The sequence below is a fragment of the Galleria mellonella genome, unplaced genomic scaffold (assembly GCF_026898425.1).
Source record: "Galleria mellonella isolate WM207_F2 unplaced genomic scaffold, CSIRO_AGI_GalMel_v1 utg87, whole genome shotgun sequence".
In the NCBI taxonomy this organism is placed as follows: domain Eukaryota; kingdom Metazoa; phylum Arthropoda; class Insecta; order Lepidoptera; family Pyralidae; genus Galleria; species Galleria mellonella.
The window spans coordinates 2,377,501-2,395,554 of NW_026442166.1; the positions used below are offsets into that span (position 1 = coordinate 2,377,501).

Here is an 18,054-nt window from a genome sequence, read left to right on the forward strand (position 1 = left end):
TGCAGTGTGGGGCGGGGGCGCGCGTGTGTAGTGTGTAGTGTGTAGTGTGGTGTGGTGTGCTGTGCTGCGCTGTACTGACGCGCAGCGTGGCGGCGAGGCAGCCGGCGCGGCGGCGGGCGGCGCCGAGCACGTACAGCGCGGCGCGGTGCAGCACGAGGCGGCGCGCGCCGGGCCGCACGCACTCGTGCCACGCGCTGCGCTTCTCGCAGCGGATGGCCGGCTGGTGCTCCTGCGCACGTTCGCATACCAATTATAGTTATGAGGTAATTTATTTAAGTACAACGAAGTATGACATTGATAGCTGAGTGGGGAGAAAGGCAAGAGAGGCTATGATATCCCAAAGCATGAACGTTGTCCTCACACCTGCAGCTGTGGGGTGCATTCGTTTTGGCTCCCAATACGATAGAGATTGAGAGTCTAAATGTTGCGTCATCCAATAATTTTCCGATATAAGACGAAGGAAATGTGTGTAACCATAAGCCAGATTCCCATTTGGACACCGCAAATAGACAGGCGCTCTCAACGGTGTTCCAGGATAAGTATAGTAACGAAGTTCTGTGCAGGTCATTAATCGGCTTATCCTATTGTCTCTGGATTTTGGGATTTCTGGACAAAGATACGTTGGGACAAGCCAGAAACCAAGCTTTTCTAGCCACGGGCAGGTTAGTTACCTTGAAATCACCGAAAACAGGTATTAGTATTTTTTTCACGATTTAACGGAGGTTTGGCGGATTCTCAGGTCCCCATGCCTGATAAACAGAGGCCTGAGTCCATATACGTTCTTCGAAGGCGATATTAAACAGGGAGCTCAGAATAGACTTTATTTTCTCATCACATTTTGCGGTGAGGTCTGGATATTTCCAAAAGGGTATACTACGGAGAACATAAGTAAAGTTGAGTACAAAAAAGTAGTAATAATGTTATACGTGATGTGGCTATTTATAACTAGATTTTGTAAGTTTCCAGCAAGCACTTTTTTCTAATAGTAAAGGCCTCTGTTTCCATACATTGATGTTCAGAAGAATTTAATTCCCTTATTCCACCTTCCTCTTTCCCTATATCGGACTACGAGGATAAGCCACCGACTGCATCTATGTAGGGGTAGACCGCCTGCGCTCGCGTACAACTAAATTTGCCAACTCTTACGTGAATCGTACCGTAACAATATGGCACGTTCATAACCCTGACGTTTCCTTCATCCTATAACCTCGGATCACGCAAACACAACTGATTTACGGTTGAAACACGAATGGGACAGAGGTACTCAAGCAATCGACTTTTGTACAAAATCTCCCTCTGGTATTACCTAGTCTGGAATATATATAGTAGATTGATATCATACCTTCCTGAGGTGATAATCCATTATATACTTGGGGCCGTACCAAGAGCATAGAAAGCACCGTAACATCATTTCCATTCCGATTCGCTCCAGGTAGTCCTGTGAATTATGGAAGTGCTGGGGATAAATAAGAGACCATTGGCTGTGTGATCCCGGCATAGAGTTCCTTCCTTCCCGTGGGTATCGTAAAAAGCGAGTTAGGGAGGGCGAGGTATGGGCAGCAGCGTCTTTCTTAAACCAACTATCTCTAAATCCTGACTGAGATTGCCAATCCGTTCACCCCTTAGTCGCTTCTTACGATATTCACGGGAAAGGAAAGGATGGCATTCTATGCAGGGATTACACGGCGAATCGGCCATCAACTGGAACAAACAAGTATGTAGATGGTACTTACCCCATCTTGGCTGATGATTTCGAGTGCATCTTCGACCATCTCAGGAATAGTAACAGTGGCCCCTATTTCTTGACTACCGTATTTAGCCAGTGACAGATCGGCACTGTTCAGTTCTGAAAGTTAAACCTTTCTGAATATCTTTACAAATATTATAAACTAGTGATCCGACTCAGCTTCGCACGAGTTAACAGAATTTTCTAAAATCAGGGAATTGGACTGATCGGTTATTTTACAGTATTTTATATATGATTCTTTAGATTGGTATAACTTTTTTTATTTAGGAACCGATTGGAATAAAACAAACACTAAATGTTAAGTGGAGCAAACCGCAAATTATTAGTGAAACCGCGTTCAAATCGGTTAACCCGTTTCTAAGATTAACGTGCACAAACATAAAGACGTATAGACAAACAAACATACAGGCAAATTGACAAAAATTTTGAAAAACATTGTTTTGGATTCTATTGCGTTCATAAAGTCTCTCTATAATAGTTTTTCTTATATAATCTTCCATGTACAGACCAGTTACAATTTCCTTATATGCATTGATGTTAATGAGACTTTATTTATTTTATTAATTTATTCCACAGGTGCAACATTGTGAATTACACTATAGATTTTATAACAGAATACAGTTATACATGGACTCTGGCAGGATACTGCTAGTTTTTAAAATAAACGATAGGAGTGAGTAACTTGTAGCAAAATCTATATACTGTACAGTATCTATATATTGTAACAATATCTATATACTGTACAGTATCTATATATTGTAGCAATAAGTATATTGTGTACAGTATCTGTATATTGCACAGTATCTATATATTTTAGCAATAACTATTTATTGTACAGTATCTATATATTGTAGCAACATCTATATAGTGTTCAGTATCTATATATCTATATCTAAAATGTCCTACATGAATAAATGATTTTTGAATTTTGAATTTGAATTTTGAATTTTGCACAGTATCTGTATATTGTAGCAATATCTGTATATTGTACAGTAGTTGTATATTGTTCAGTATCTATATATTGTACCGTATCTAAATATTGCACAGTTTTTAAATATTGCACAGTATCTATATATTGTATGGAACAATCTATATATATATATATATATATATATATATATATATATATATATATTTAAATCGCAGACGACTTCTTGCGTCTTTCCACTTCCGATACTTATTGCATCCCCCACTTTCAGTAAAATTACAATTGTTTTGAAAGTGAATATTATTACTTTATTTCGTGCTAAAATCAGTACCCATAATTATATTTCTTTTAAATAACAGATATCAATATTCAATTTTCAATATTTCTAGCCGACGTTCCGGAGTCCGTTCATAGCGGGAATCATATGGCACATTTGTATATTCCGTATATAGTTTGTATGTCATGCAAACTTCATGCGTCCATTCGTCTCGCAGATCATGCAGCACTCAGTATATTCGTATACTTATAATATTTTGTGTAAATTTAAATGCGTCCTTTTAAGACAGACACTATATGGCGCACCGTATATTTCATATGTTATGTATTCTATTTAACTAGCTTTATGCGTCTCTTTATAATGGAAATCATACGATATTTTACGTACTTCCATATACTTTTTATATTTACATACATGCAAGGTGTACATTAATTAAAAGACTTTTTTTCTAAAAACATATTCTTGTATTATTTAGAAAATTAGTACAGATATCTATTAAATAAAATTATTGATAACAAAGTAAATAAGATTTCTCATAATAACATTAAACAAAAGTATTTCTTTATTTAAGTCGTATTCTTTTATAAATTGTCTAAGAAAATCAGTACTAAACTCTGTTAAATGAATGTAATGAATACAAATAAAATTTCTTACAGTAACATTAAGCATCAACATTTTTAAATCGAAGCACTTTATTATTTTATTTACCTAACAAAATCGGCACAATTCTAAACCTATGAAATAAAATAATTATTCAGAACAAAGCAAATAAACACTTTTAATTACTTAAAAGAATTTATAATTACAATCAAATATTTGTTTTATCTTTGTAAGAAAATCAGTACAATCTGTAAACTTATAAAAAAATGGTATAAAAACAAACAAGACCTCTTATAATAACATTAACTAACAAATTTTTTAACAAAAATCACATTATTGTTAAATCTATAGTAAAATAACTAACGTCAGCAACATTAATAAATCTGTAAGCTTAATATAAATAATATTACTTAGATTGAACACTTACACGCACATCTTAATTATATTAATATATGTATATTTTAAATAAAGATTCATATTAAAAGATAAGCATGTTTTTGGAGTAAGTTTGCTTCAAATAAACCAATGTAATGATAATTATCCTATTTTTTAGAATAAATATTTTGAATAAAAACTTTAATTTTGAGCCAGTCTTTATTTTGTAACAGTTCTGGGTATTGTCCTTTTAAATTTTCGCATTCTAATTTTCTGGGAGGTTTTTTATTTTGTATATGGCTCTTGAAAAATTTGGTAACAACTTTCTTTTGTTCCATAGACCAGGGTACTAAGTTTCTCTATTTCCCTTTTTCAATTCTTTTATCTGTTATTGTCATCACCTGGTGATTAGGTTCAGATATTTTATTTTCAATCCAAATTCCAGGTTGTACACAAGAATTTTCAACTGACAATTGTGGTGTGGGTAAATCAAAATCTAAAATATCATCATTTACAATTTTTTCTTCTTCCTGCAATTCTTCATTTAGATCTAAATCTATTTCATCTAAACCTTTCCCTCTATAAGCATCTGCTTTTCCATCTTCCATAAGTATTAGAAGTTTTGAAATTTTAGCAGTTTGATACACATCATCTGGCAATCTATACGATTTCTTATGAACTTCATTAGTATGCCCCATGAACGTAGCTAATTGTTCCAGATCATTTTCAGACATACTAAATATTTGTGATAGCGTCGCTAAATGTTTTCTCAGTCTTGTGGAAGAAATTGCTTTCGGATTTTTTGCTCCAGATAATCTCGAGTACCTTTCCAAAACTTTATACCCATATATCGAGTTCTCAAATCCTGGGTTCCCAAACAGTAATTTATTTGTTGTAGAAACAAATTTGTCCCTTATTGTAAGCAGAAGTTTTATATCACCTTGAACTTCTTTACTAAATAACACGGGAACCCCACGTCCTCGTTTGCCTCTAACAACAACTCGTTTAAATGTTTTTACTAAAACTCGCTCAGATGCACTTAGCGTTCGATCGAATTCTTCATATTTTTCAGAAGTATTTAGGTCATTTTCCAAGTAATCATGTAGCGTAATTCTTTGAAGTTCCCCAGGTCTGCGCCGATTCAGTAGCAAAACTCTGCAATATATTGTCTCTAATAATTGTATGTATACCCCAAGGTGATAAGAACCTTCTTTAATTTTATTGGCAGCTTCTTCAGCGTGTTTGTTAAGAAATTTTTTTAAAATTTTTAAATCATTTGCTAAAGGTATTATGGTAACTTTATTCCACTTTTTTTGTTTAGATCGGACGCAGCCTGACTTGAAACATCATATTTCCAATTAGAATCTATAAGGTGTATCAAAGTTTTGAGGCCCGCTTCTATTTCAGCAGTGTTTACTTCCATGTATGGCCCTTGTTTTTTTAATGCAAGCATAAATGCTATATTGCAGCACTGCTTTATGCTAGTAGAAATATTCATTGCAAATGTAGGCGAATCAAATCTATCTTTTTCCGAGTCATATTTACCTACAACCTTTGTAGATGACACTATAAGATCATAATATTTCGGATTAAGTGCACCTAATAAATCTTTCACCGATTGATCTTTTTTTCTTATTTCAATTAACAATTTAGCTAGTTCTCTCATTTTTCTAGAAATTACATTCACAAAATGCATTTCTCTATGATTTTTCATATATTGTGACCCAAATGCACAAATGAGCAAATCTGATTTAGCAACAAACGATATCTTATCAGGTCTCATTCTGGGGAATACGGTTTCTTTAAGTTTTTCATCGATTTTCAAATGTTTTATTAACAAATTTTGTGCTTCTGATTGCACATTTTTAGTATTTTTTCCAGTGCACTTCTTATTATGTTTCCATAAAAGATTTCTTGAATAAAATCCTAAGCAATTAGTGCAAGGTAAATAATTAGTATATTTATGTTTTCTCATGGGCTTCGTCACTTCGACAGAATTTTGTATAAAATTTCCTTTTTTTCTTAGTTCCGTAATAAGTTTTTTTCTTGTTATACTTTTTTTAGGTACTGATAATATTTTTTGTACTTCTGTTTCAAGAGCATGGTTTCTTAGTAAATGTCTCGCAAAATTTAGAACTAAAGTTTCGCAGTAAAAACAAAAGTCTTTATTACGGATTACTTTTTTTTGAGGGATTTTCATATTAGGTATTACTATCTCATTTTTATTACTGTCTCCAAGAACATTATTATTAAGGTGTATAACTACATCTTGTTTCGAAGGATAATTTTTATTGCATGAAGAGCTCTCAATGGAAATTATTTCGCCGCAAGAAATATTATTTTTATTACTAATATGACGACTAGTACTATCTACGTCTTTTGTTGATTCTTGGATGTTTCTTTCTAATATGACGGGACAGTTCATGTTCTCTTGTAGGAATGATTCATCAGAGCTAGTCTGCAAAAATACATTTTAATTTTTAATACATAAATTTAATGTATTTAATCATTATGATGTTTTTGAGAAACATAATACAAAGTAGAATTCAATGATATTTTTTAATATAAGAATAAAGTATTTAACATTGAACATTTTTTCTTTTATAAAAGAACAAATGATAAAATAATTATACATGGTTTATAGAACACTGTACAGTACTGATAATACTGATGACATTGAACAATATACTTCTATAAATGTAGTCGAAATAAGAAAGCATTTGTTGAGTTTTTCACATAAATAAAATTAGTATAAAAAATTAAAAAAATAAATTTTTTATTAAGAAATATAATCTAAATTCATATTTAGTTTATATTTCTTAAATGAATTAGGACTGATATAACAAAATATAGAAAAATCTAAATGGAAAGTATTAAAAATTCAAATAAAAAAAAAATTGTCTCCTTACGTCATGTGCTAGTGTAGTTGGAATCTGTTCCCGAATTGTAATTACTTGAGTCAGACATTTCCTATAACAAAAAGACGATGTGGTTTAATAAAAAAATAACCTATCTGCTGCGTTTTAAATTTTGTTATTGCTGTATGTGAATAGATAGGTAACCAGTTTAAAATTAATGATGGTTGGCAATAATTTACTGAATTATTTCCATAAAGAACCCCACCATACTATAGGTAACTATAGTATAAAGTAAAAAAGATAATTACCTCATTATTTGTTGAATCTGATGATAAATTCACTGATGTTTCAGTTTTTTGACAGGAATCTGAAAATAATAAATAATCCACTTATCTAATAGATTTATAGGTAACTATAATCTCTTTTTTTATAAATGGTGGTAATATTAATATATCTTTGCATGATTTTTATTGTTATAACATTGTGTAAAACAATTGGCTAAAATAAAAAGATTTTGTTAAAAAAATTAATCTTAATTTTAAAATTAAGGTATTTTTTTTATAGAAATCATTATTTTAAAAATAAAAAAGATAATTTTTTATACAACTTAGAACGGCAAACAAGCTGATAGCCCACCATCCCACGCAGATGGAAAGTGGTAACCGTCGAAATCAAATTAGGCAATAGTACATAACTAAATAACACAAAAGTATAATTAATATACTAAGAATGTCTATTATTTCTGTGCGATTATAAATAAAATATGTTAGGTAACCTTTTTAAGTACAATAACATTCGTCTTCCGGGTAGTGATCGTAAATTGCATATTGACAAATATTACACCAAAAGAAAGAACTATTACACAGCTTTAGTATATCATCACGATTCATAGACAAAACAAAATGATTTGGAATCGAATCAAGATCTTTTGTAATTTTTGTGTCACAAACACAACATGTCTTATTTAAAACAAAATGAGTGGAATACCACGGCCACAGTAGACAGTGTTTGTAATAACTTTTGAAGTCATTTCTATTAAAAAATCTATCTACATCAATAACAATGACCATGATGAGGTCGTGCGATTTATAACGACGAATCGACTACTGCAACTGTCTTGATTTTATTGTATGTTTAAGATAACTAAATTATACGTATTAGTATGTAGGTAAGGACGTAAGATTATGTCCTTAAAATTTCTTTTAATTTTCTAACATAAAGTATACTTACTAATATAAATATTAGGTACTTACCTTTCAATAATTGTAAAATTCTCATATCCTTTTCATTTTCGTTTCCAATATATCTGATATTCACTAAACTCACGTATATAACCTTTGCATCTCATAAAGGACGCTTGACCATATGCCACACCGCTCTTAAATAAATAAACATTACAACGCGCGAATTAAGACAGCTACCCCCTCCCCTCCGTCTCTACTCCTTGTCATACGTTCCCATATACACTTTACTAACGGAAGCAATTAAATAATGAATTTAGACAGATAAAAACTTGAAAATTGCCTATAATATACGGTAGTGGCATTCGCGGAGTAATGTATGGAAAAAAAGTTGTATATACGATGCGCCGATATACGGCGCACAGTATCGCCCTCCAAATGTTGTGCGACAAACCGCGGAACTAAAAAATACGTATCTATATACAATAAGGTGACCAAATAGCGTCCATGCCAATTTTTTGGTAAAACGTTATACTAACAATAAGGAGTCTGTGGCATTCAATCTTGCGTCCGGTATTAAATATTGGACGCATATATTGTAAATTCGCCCATATAAGACGCAAGATTATATATATATATATATATATATATATATATATATATATATATATATATATGAACAGTGGAAGGTATTATCAGTAGTTGCCACACTTGGCAGGCGGCAGGTTAGGATTGAATGATGTTTTAATTTAATGGTGGCCCATTCTGTGGCGGGACCATACTACTGGCAACCCTCCCCCCCCTTTATGGGTTCTTCCATAAAGGGGCTTGGGGCCTAAGTTCAGCAGTGGACAGTTAATGGCTGATATGATGATGATAATAATAAAAAAAATACCATTATCCTGGTCACAGTTTGACTGTTCAAGGTATTCTTGTTCAGTGTATTTCAGAAGATCGGATATCCGAGGCATTTCTTCCATGTTGACGTTAATAATGCTATCCTGCTCGCACGCTGTAAAGTGTAAAACGTTCATGTTATGAAATATGTATTTCATATTTTTTGCGCCATCTAATGGCATCTGTAAGCAAGACTGACAGGATTGAATTTAGCGATAACTTTACGATTCACAATATGATTACTAATGATACTAAAATTAATATACAAATTACAGAGAAATTTAATTCATATTGGTCCTTCGAACCGGACATCCAGAAATCAATATAATCTGAAGAAATTTAAGTAGGGATTCCAAAAATACGATTTTATTATTTTATAACATTAAAAATACATTTAAAAACAAGCTTTTATAAATGTAAATCGATTTTCATAGAAGATTTTACAATGATAGTGGCAATTGGCAATTAGCATACGGGTTCGAATCCCATCGCACCGCGCAAAAAGTATTTAAACGGATTTTGTTGAAATTTGTTACGTGGATAGGTTATATCCTAACTAATATGGATTCTTTATATACTCAATTATGTTGGCGAAGCCGCGGGATATAGCTAGTGCTAGATATTTTAAGAAGAATTTGGGTTTAAAAAATCTTTTTAAATAGAAACAGTGTGTAATAAAAGCGTTAACTCACAAGATGCGGCGAAAGGCTCATTGGTGGCAAGCGTGGGTGGTTGTATATACCTGCAATCCAAGATACATGCAAGCTGGTATGTTACATGCAAAGCAAGAAGTCAAGCAGGAAATGCGTGAAGTGACGAAGTAGTCTCCATTTCCACCAAAATTATATATATAAAGTGCAGTTAAACATGTAGCAAATTATACGTTTTATGACATATTGTTATGAAGGGGGTGGGGGGGGGGGACTGTGGAAGGAAGGAAGGATTATTAGTAACGGAGATTAAAAACTCTATTGCTAGCAAAATAAACGGTATACATTGGCGGGGAAGCAGTGAGAAATATATGAAGATAGGTGAAGATAGAAGTGAATCAGCCCATTATAATGACAAGAATAAATCAAGACGGTTTCCACGGCTGACTGCATGGAGGTCAACATGTACCCTACAACTAGCAATTGGACTTTTGACTCATGATATTCATGAATCAAAAGTTATGTAGTTATATGTACCAGCAACAATTTCACCTTAAAGATTTTTCCTTCTTTCCTGTCTTCCTTTCTTATTTATTTATACTTTATTGTACACAAAAATTACGAAGTTAAAGCCTATATTAAAAGAAAATATACAATAGGCGAGCTCATATCTGTAAGAGTTCTCTTCCAGCAAACTTTGAGTGGAAAGGAGCATTAATTACCAGTGGGCAGTGTGTGTTTCTTATTTTTTTTTTTATTTTATTTATTAAGCGCACATAGCAGAAGTTTACAAATGCAAACCTCTTTTTTCTTTCCCTCTATCTATATCATTCTCTTTCTTTCTTTCCTATATAATATCGTGCATTAGTAACCAGCATCGTGCGCTCTCGTGCAACATTACTAAATATATAGTAGTACCTAATTGTAGTCAATAAATTGCATGAATGATGATTAGGAATACACAAGGGAGAAAAGCACAAAACACCAGTAGGAAAGAAAGAAATAGTTGAAAGAAAACTTTACAATATAAATGTAATAATTTTTTTTTATACAACTTAGAATGGAAAACAAGCTGACGGCCCACCTGATGGAAAGTGGTAACCGTCGCCTATAGACATGAGCAGTACCATGGACATAAGAGAGTACACTTTTTCGCCCATGATACCCCCCATGCGTTGCCATTCCTGAGGACTCAGGTGTTATTCCTCTGTACGCTGTAAATTCACGCCATATCCCACCCTTCAAACCGAAACACAGCCAAACACAACTGCTTCACGGTTGAAACACGAAAAGAGGAGGAAAAAATTACAGGGAATAAATATGAAAATACATAACTGATTTTATATGTTCTCACACATAGAATACATATAGAAAGCTACATTATCAGCTGTATATTAAATGAGGCGTGTATATTATTATATATATATATATATATATATATATATATATATATATATATATATATATATATATATATATATATATATATATATATATATATATATATATATATAACATATATATATAACATATAAGATACTTACGCGGACGCCATGACAGGTGTACTGTATGTGCTTATTGTATTCGAGGTGGTAGCCACCTTCAGCAGTGGCTGGTGCAACACAAACTGACCCCTGAAGTTGTACAACGACTCCAGGTAACTGGTGTTGTTCGTTGTGCTCGCTACATACAACGGGAAATTTCTTACTGCAACAGAAATGACCGAAATATTAAGAAATAATACATTGACAGCGGGTCTTTCGAGATCAAATTTAGTTACAGCGTCCAGGATGCAAATTGGGCATGTTTCATTATAAAATTTTTATCACCTTATTGGAGTTAAAAAGTCACCAAATGATAATTCTTTTTTTGATGGGTGAAAATGGTATGGTAACCCCGCCTGCGCTAACGGGACACGCTGGCGGAGTACCAGTGAAGGGTGATCGATGAGAATTAAAACAGGCCAGTTAGCCCATCATGATGAATTCATCAGGAATTAACCATGATAGTTTCCAGGGGGAACCGCGAGGAGGTCGACCTGGTTGGGTATATTGCTAGCAATGGGATTCTCAGTCTCCATTACTAACAATCCCTTTCTCCCCACCAAATGAATTATCATTTGGTGGGGGGAAAGGACAATTATGTCTTCTACTAAAAAAATAGGTCATCCTCATAAGGGAGGTTTTGCCAGTAGTTGCCACGCTTGGCAGGCGGGTTGGCAACTGTAGTTAGGTTTTGGTGTTCTAAGCAGGACGCTGCTGTCTATTCCTCGACCATTAAGTTCCTCGAGTCGCCTCTTACAACGCCCACAGAAAAGGAAAGGCCTATTTTTGCCGCAAGATCTTAAGGAACACAATTATGTAAACCATATTGAAATTGGTGTAGTAGTTTTTGTGTGATGCCAAAACATACATACAGACAGATCTATCATATATTTTTTTTATATATCCCCTATATCGCCGTGAGGTTTTGGTATAGATCAGGTCACAGGCCAGGCCAGGGTCGAGGCATGGACAGCAGCAACCCTCATAAAAAATTACCAAAACCTAACTGCGGTTACCAACCCGCTTGCCAAGCATGGCAACTACTGGCAAAGGCCCTTATGGGGGAGACCCATATTCAGCGATGGACAGTTAACGTCCAATATGACGACGATCAGGGTTACTAGTAAAAACAACTTACTTCTGTCTGCCTCTTCGCTCACTTGTACATAAATTGGTTCACGTAAATCACTTTGTATATCGTTAAATTTGCTGAATACCTCATTTATATGTGGCAATTTGGTAGATGCCTCCCTTGGATAATAGTTACTGCTACACGGATCATTATAATATTGACCATCGTGATGAGTTTGTGCCACATATGTGCTATAGTACGCATGGTTCTCAAAATCCTCATTAATATTTGTCAAAGTCGGATAAAGATAATTATTGGACGGCATATTGGTTTCTGTGGCTGAATATACAGGGTCCATATTAGTTTGTGTTTCGACGTTGTAGTCGATTATATCTTGAACAGTAACTTCCAGATCGCGGCAGGTGTTTTGAGTATTACTACTCTCTACAGAATTTTTTATTGGTATCTTAGGTTTTTGTACTAGGGCGTTTATTTTGGAAATCTTCCCGTCTCTGTGTCTGAAGCCAATGCTTTGTACGAATGAGCTCTTTTTTAGGGCCACTTCTTTGGATGTAATGGGGTAAATGCCGCTCAAAACTCTTTGACGTCTCGCAGGCACCGCCGGCGTGGAGTTCTGGAATTTTTTTAATGCAACTTAGAATGGCAAACAAGCTGACGGTCCATCTAATAAGGAAGTGATAACCGTCGTCTATAGACATGAACAGTATCATAAAAAGAATAGCTTCTAGAAAGGGATGAAAATTGAATAGTAACCTGCTTATCCTGTCAGTAGATACTAGCATAGTACCAATGACGATAATGAAGATGACGTCAGATGATCACGTGATTTGTTGTGACAATTTCATCATATATTAACTGTGATGGTTTCCAGTTAGTACAGCATGGAGATCAAAGACTATGGGACCCCTATTACTATAAATGGGGGGAAGGGTTATTATTCTATTTTCATCTAGTAACAAAAACGAATGGTTATATTAGACAGTTTTATAAATCTAAACATATTTATAATAGAAAGACAGCATTTCAATTTCAATAGAAAGTATCCAAAAATTGTTAATTAAAATTAAATTTAAAAAAAAAAACAGACTTCAATTGTGGCAACACTATTTTGATTTAAAAATTGTACTGAATCGATTTTTACAAATATTCTATAAGACCAATCTGTAAGTAATCCTATCAGATAAAAAAGAAATCCAAATCGGTTTACATCTGACAGAGTTATGAGGTAATAAACATTAAAAAAAATACAACTAAATTGAGAACCTTCTTCTTTTTGAAGTCGGTTGAAATGTATACTCACCATGCTAGTACTAGGTACGGAATAAGGACATCTATTTTCACTACTTTTAAAGTCGAAATTACTAGACTTCAGCATTCCCTGCTGTGGCTTTTTTACAACACAATTGGCTTTTATATTCCATTTTTGATCCACATCTCGGTTTACTTTGAATCTGGTTTCATTTGGACTTTTCTGAGTTTTAATTACATTAAATAACGAGTTATTTACGTTCAAGGACTCGTAATTGGTTTTCTTAATAGTTTTTATATTGAAACTACGTAAGATTCTGTCGCTTCGTCTTGATTTCTTCGGGGAGGGGTAGGTTCTTTGCACGACTCTGGGTTCTGGGGCTTTCAGTCGAGGGTAGTTCATAACAGTCTGATGTGAGTCCGAGCTGCACGGCATAATTTGACCTGGACGCTTTGGGGTGATCGTTATAGGTGGCGAGTGACTATTGCTGGTCGAAGATATTTCCGATCCCTGTAAAAATGAAATACATGTATGTATTATGTACAAATTAAATAATTTTTTTTCACGTAAAAAAATTATAATAAAAATAATATATAAATAATATTTTTATTTATGAATAGTATTTTTTTATGAAACTATTGCCCAATTCGAAATTTAATTTCTACTGAGAAGAACGGACAAGAAACACAGCTGTTGTTTTTTTCAAATAAAAGTTAAGTAACAACAAAAAAAAGTGAATAGTAAACTTCGTATTGATAAAAAGAAAAAAAAAGCTACCAAGCTACAATTGATCAGTGTTCTTGTGTTCTAATTAAATATTTAATAAAAAAAAAAAATCTGTGACACCCGACACGTCAGTTCTTTAGTATGTGTGTGTTATGTTCATAGCAGTGGTATTTGCATTGAAGTGAGATTTAAAATGAAATTTTATTCGTAAAAAACATAACTGTAGTTTCTTAACTAATATTAATATTATAGTTTTATAAAGGTATAGTAGTTGTGGTTTTAGAACTAGGCTCCTAAATAGGTTAATATAATAACCTGTGTTAACCCTTTCAGACCCAAGATTTTTTTCTTTCAGATTAAATATATTTTCGTGTTTTGGAGCCAAGCCATCTTGCCGGCACGCACGAGACTACTGCACCACCTAACCGCTAAAATGATTTCTTATTGGCTGGTTTAGAATCTCACTATCATGTTATTTCAGCTTCGTGCGTAAAAATGAATTGCGCGCGGTTTTAGAATTTTTTAAAGTTACAACTCACGCCCGTATCGTTCAGGTCTGAAAGGGTTAAGGGGCTATATCCCCAACCCCCTTTAGTGTTATGGAGAAATTAATATTGATATAGAGTAATATTGACGCAGCGACCTGCTGATGTTCAAGTAATTAAAATATTCTTTATTGCACTTGAATAAAAGATACAACGATTAGTTTAACAACTTGTTAGCAAGGGTGGGCTTATCTCTAACAGAGATTACTTCCAACCAATGCAGATAGAGAACAAATAACTAGCGGGTAATCTAGTGCAAGAAAGGTACAGGTAAAAAGGATAAAAAAAAATAAACATACAAAAATTAATATGTCTTAGGGTTTTTTGGTTTACGTAAATTTGGCCGGGTCTCTAATTATCGTGAAGAATTAAAATGGTTTTCGACTAAATGTACATACATTGACGCTACTTTACAATATCTTGCATAAACCTTCCAATCATTGTTTTTTTTTACTTTTTTGTCACTTTTTTTAATCACTTTTTTTTATACCACTGAGGTGGCAAACAAGCATACGGCCCACCTGATGGTAAATGGTTATCGTAGCCTATGAACACCTGCAATACCAGAGGTATTACGCGTGTTGCCGACCCTATTGTAGGATATGAGGATGAACTCCCTATCAATGGCGATAACCGCGCGATGGAAGTAAATGGCTGTAGGCATCATATTGAACAATTCCTATGAGCATAATCCGTTGTACAAACGGTAGAACACGCAGAGTGAGGCAAAATCTCTCCTAAGACTTGAGGGTTTGATACCGCTTGTAAGCTTGGGATCAGGGACAATTCTTATAGCTCGTCGTTGCAACAAGTCGAAGGGTACAAGCTGGTATTTAGGTGCTCTCGCCCATAACTAACAGCAATACTCCATTGCTGGAAGGAAATCTCTTGTAATAAAAGATAAGCTCCTCTTTGCACGTTACATTTAAAATTAAATGTTTTTATGATTACATGGTGTACAATAAAGAATAAAGTTTGCTGGCTGATGACCAGTGAACATGCTCTCAATTTCGGCTACTCATCAACACTGGTGAAACTCCAGTATGTATTGTGTATATATACGTGTAGTAACATCACGCCGCTTTTTAGTGGAGGGCAAAAGGACCATATTGTTACCTAGTATATTAAATTTTTGCATTTAACTAGATTTGGACCTGCACAGTATATGATGTCCTGCGACTGCTTTTCTTCCTGACCTGTGACAGTTGCAGCCGTTCCAATTTCACCTTCTTCACAATACTTTTCACCTCATCCATGGTGCCAAACTGTTTGGCATGTATTAACTGGATCAAGTAGACTTTCTGTGGAGTTATGAAACAAAATATTTGTGTTTATTTTTTTTATATGATATTTCATATAGATCAGAACTTTGGAAATATTATAAATTACTACTATACTATTATTATTATCTATACTGGATATGTATTTTTTTTTAATAATACATATATTTTATATATAATTATTGCATGACATGCAATCATATTATTCTAAGTAAACACAGAGACAATATGGTCTATGATTATCATTAACTGAAAAATGAATACATAATTTTACTCTTAGTGGTTGTCCAGGGGGTGACTTTGTACAAAAGTCAATTGCTTGGGTATCTCTGTCCTATTCGTGTTTCAACCGTAAAGCAGTTGTGTTTGCATGGTTGTGTTTCGGTTTAAAGGGTGGGATGTGGCGTAAATTTACTGGGTACAGAGGAATAACACCTGAGTCCTCAGGAATGGCAATGCATGGGGGGTATGATGGGCGAAACAGTATACTCTGTTATGTCCATGGTACTGCTCATGTCTATAGGCGACGGTTACCACTTTCCATCAGGTGACCCATCAGCTTGTTTGCCACTTTAAGTTGTATATAAAAAAAAATCTGAAGTTTAAATTACTTCCTGATAATACAGCTTTCTGTAGGTAAAAGATTTTTTCAAATTAGTCATGTAATTTTTATGTACATTACAAACATATTATTTTAGTTCAGAAAAAAAATGTCCTATGTGTTAATATATTGAGCAATTTAAATTGGACTTATTAATGGGTAAAATTGAATGGTCACCCTGCCTGTGCTACCAGTGTATGCTGGCAGGACACTAATTAGAGATTAAGATGAAAGCAGGACTGTTTCCAGAGAAAACTGCATGGAGATTGACCTAATATATCCTATATTAGTATTAATAAGGCTGTTATACCTTATTAACAATTCCTTTCTCCTCTTTTAAACAGGGTTTTTTTTTATGAGTGAAAATGGCATGGTAACCCCGCCTGCGCTATTGGTATACACTAGCGGGGTACCAGTAATAGGTGATAAGTGAGGATGAAGGTAGGTCAGTTAGCCCGCTGTGACGAATTCAATGATAAATTGGTTATGAAAGTTTCCAGGGGTGTGTGGAGGTCGACCTGATTGGGTATATTGATAGCAATGGGGACTAAACTCCCCATTACTAACAATCCCTTCCCCCCTTTAAACAGGGTTTGAATAACAGATGTTTTCATAAAATTTCATATTTTAAAATACTAACTTCATTCTTTAGTGTTTGTCTGTATGGATTGAGGAATAAGGGATCTAAATTGTAATTCAGTACAGATATAGTATTTTTGTATATCAAATTTTATTCAAATTCAAGTAGCTATATGAGTGTGATTGAGTAACAAAATATTAAAACATTCTTATAGACTATAAAAAGGTCTTAAAATATTAAAAAATAACAAAAAACAAAAATTGTAATAGGAATGGAAGTAGGATTATAAGTTCATTGTTATAATTTAAAGTTTAGGTCCTTTAGCAGTAGATTTCATTGACCTGCTTTTTAAAAAATAAATACCCTACTTTCAACTATTAGAAAAACTTTAGAAAAATATTAAATAGATTTAAAAGTAAACTTTTATAAAACTTCCAATAATTTTGCAGTAAATAGTACAAAGTAACTTTTTAAAGTAAGTTTTTAAAAGAGATAGTCCAGCTAGAATCCTATATTAGATATTTTTTTCTAGTTAGGTAGGTACATTAATCTGATGCATATTTGAGTCGATGAAAACCTTACCTTAAAATTAGAAGGCAAGGCCATAGATTTAGCTATATGTTGTAAAAAACGATAGGAATATTCTTCTAATTCTCTCAAAGAATGAAATTTATTTTGTATTTCCATTTTGCTTCACATTACAATATAATACAAAAATGCAAAAACCACGTGCCTCTGACACTTAATTCTAGAAAACATTACAGAAATACTGGTTAATATTACCCTCTATAATATGGACAAATTTATAGAATTTAAGGTATATTTATTTTTAATATAAAAATATTTTAAACCTTTCAAATTCAAACTAAACAGGTTGAGGGATGCCAGTACTATATGCTATTTACCATCAATAGCAAAACGAA

At 33.6% G+C, this 18,054-nt stretch overlaps 1 protein-coding gene across 1 annotated transcript in view; it reads right to left on the reverse strand.

Annotated features, from left to right (window-relative positions):
* Positions 1–18,002, reverse strand: part of LOC116413434 (uncharacterized) — a 25,198-nt gene extending 7,196 nt beyond the window's left edge. Inside the window, exons 1-10 of the mRNA XM_052902124.1 lie at positions 17,714–18,002; positions 15,825–15,971; positions 13,451–13,909; positions 12,196–12,763; positions 11,058–11,220; positions 9,556–9,605; positions 8,862–8,978; positions 1,734–1,846; positions 1,343–1,438; positions 80–229 (exon numbers count right to left, since the gene is read on the reverse strand). Coding sequence (XP_052758084.1) covers positions 80–229; positions 1,343–1,438; positions 1,734–1,846; positions 8,862–8,978; positions 9,556–9,605; positions 11,058–11,220; positions 12,196–12,763; positions 13,451–13,909; positions 15,825–15,971; positions 17,714–17,818 — 1,968 coding nt within the window. The 5' untranslated portion in view covers positions 17,819–18,002. The remainder of the gene's footprint in view (positions 1–79; positions 230–1,342; positions 1,439–1,733; positions 1,847–8,861; positions 8,979–9,555; positions 9,606–11,057; positions 11,221–12,195; positions 12,764–13,450; positions 13,910–15,824; positions 15,972–17,713) is intronic.
* Positions 18,003–18,054: the final 52 nt, after the last annotated feature.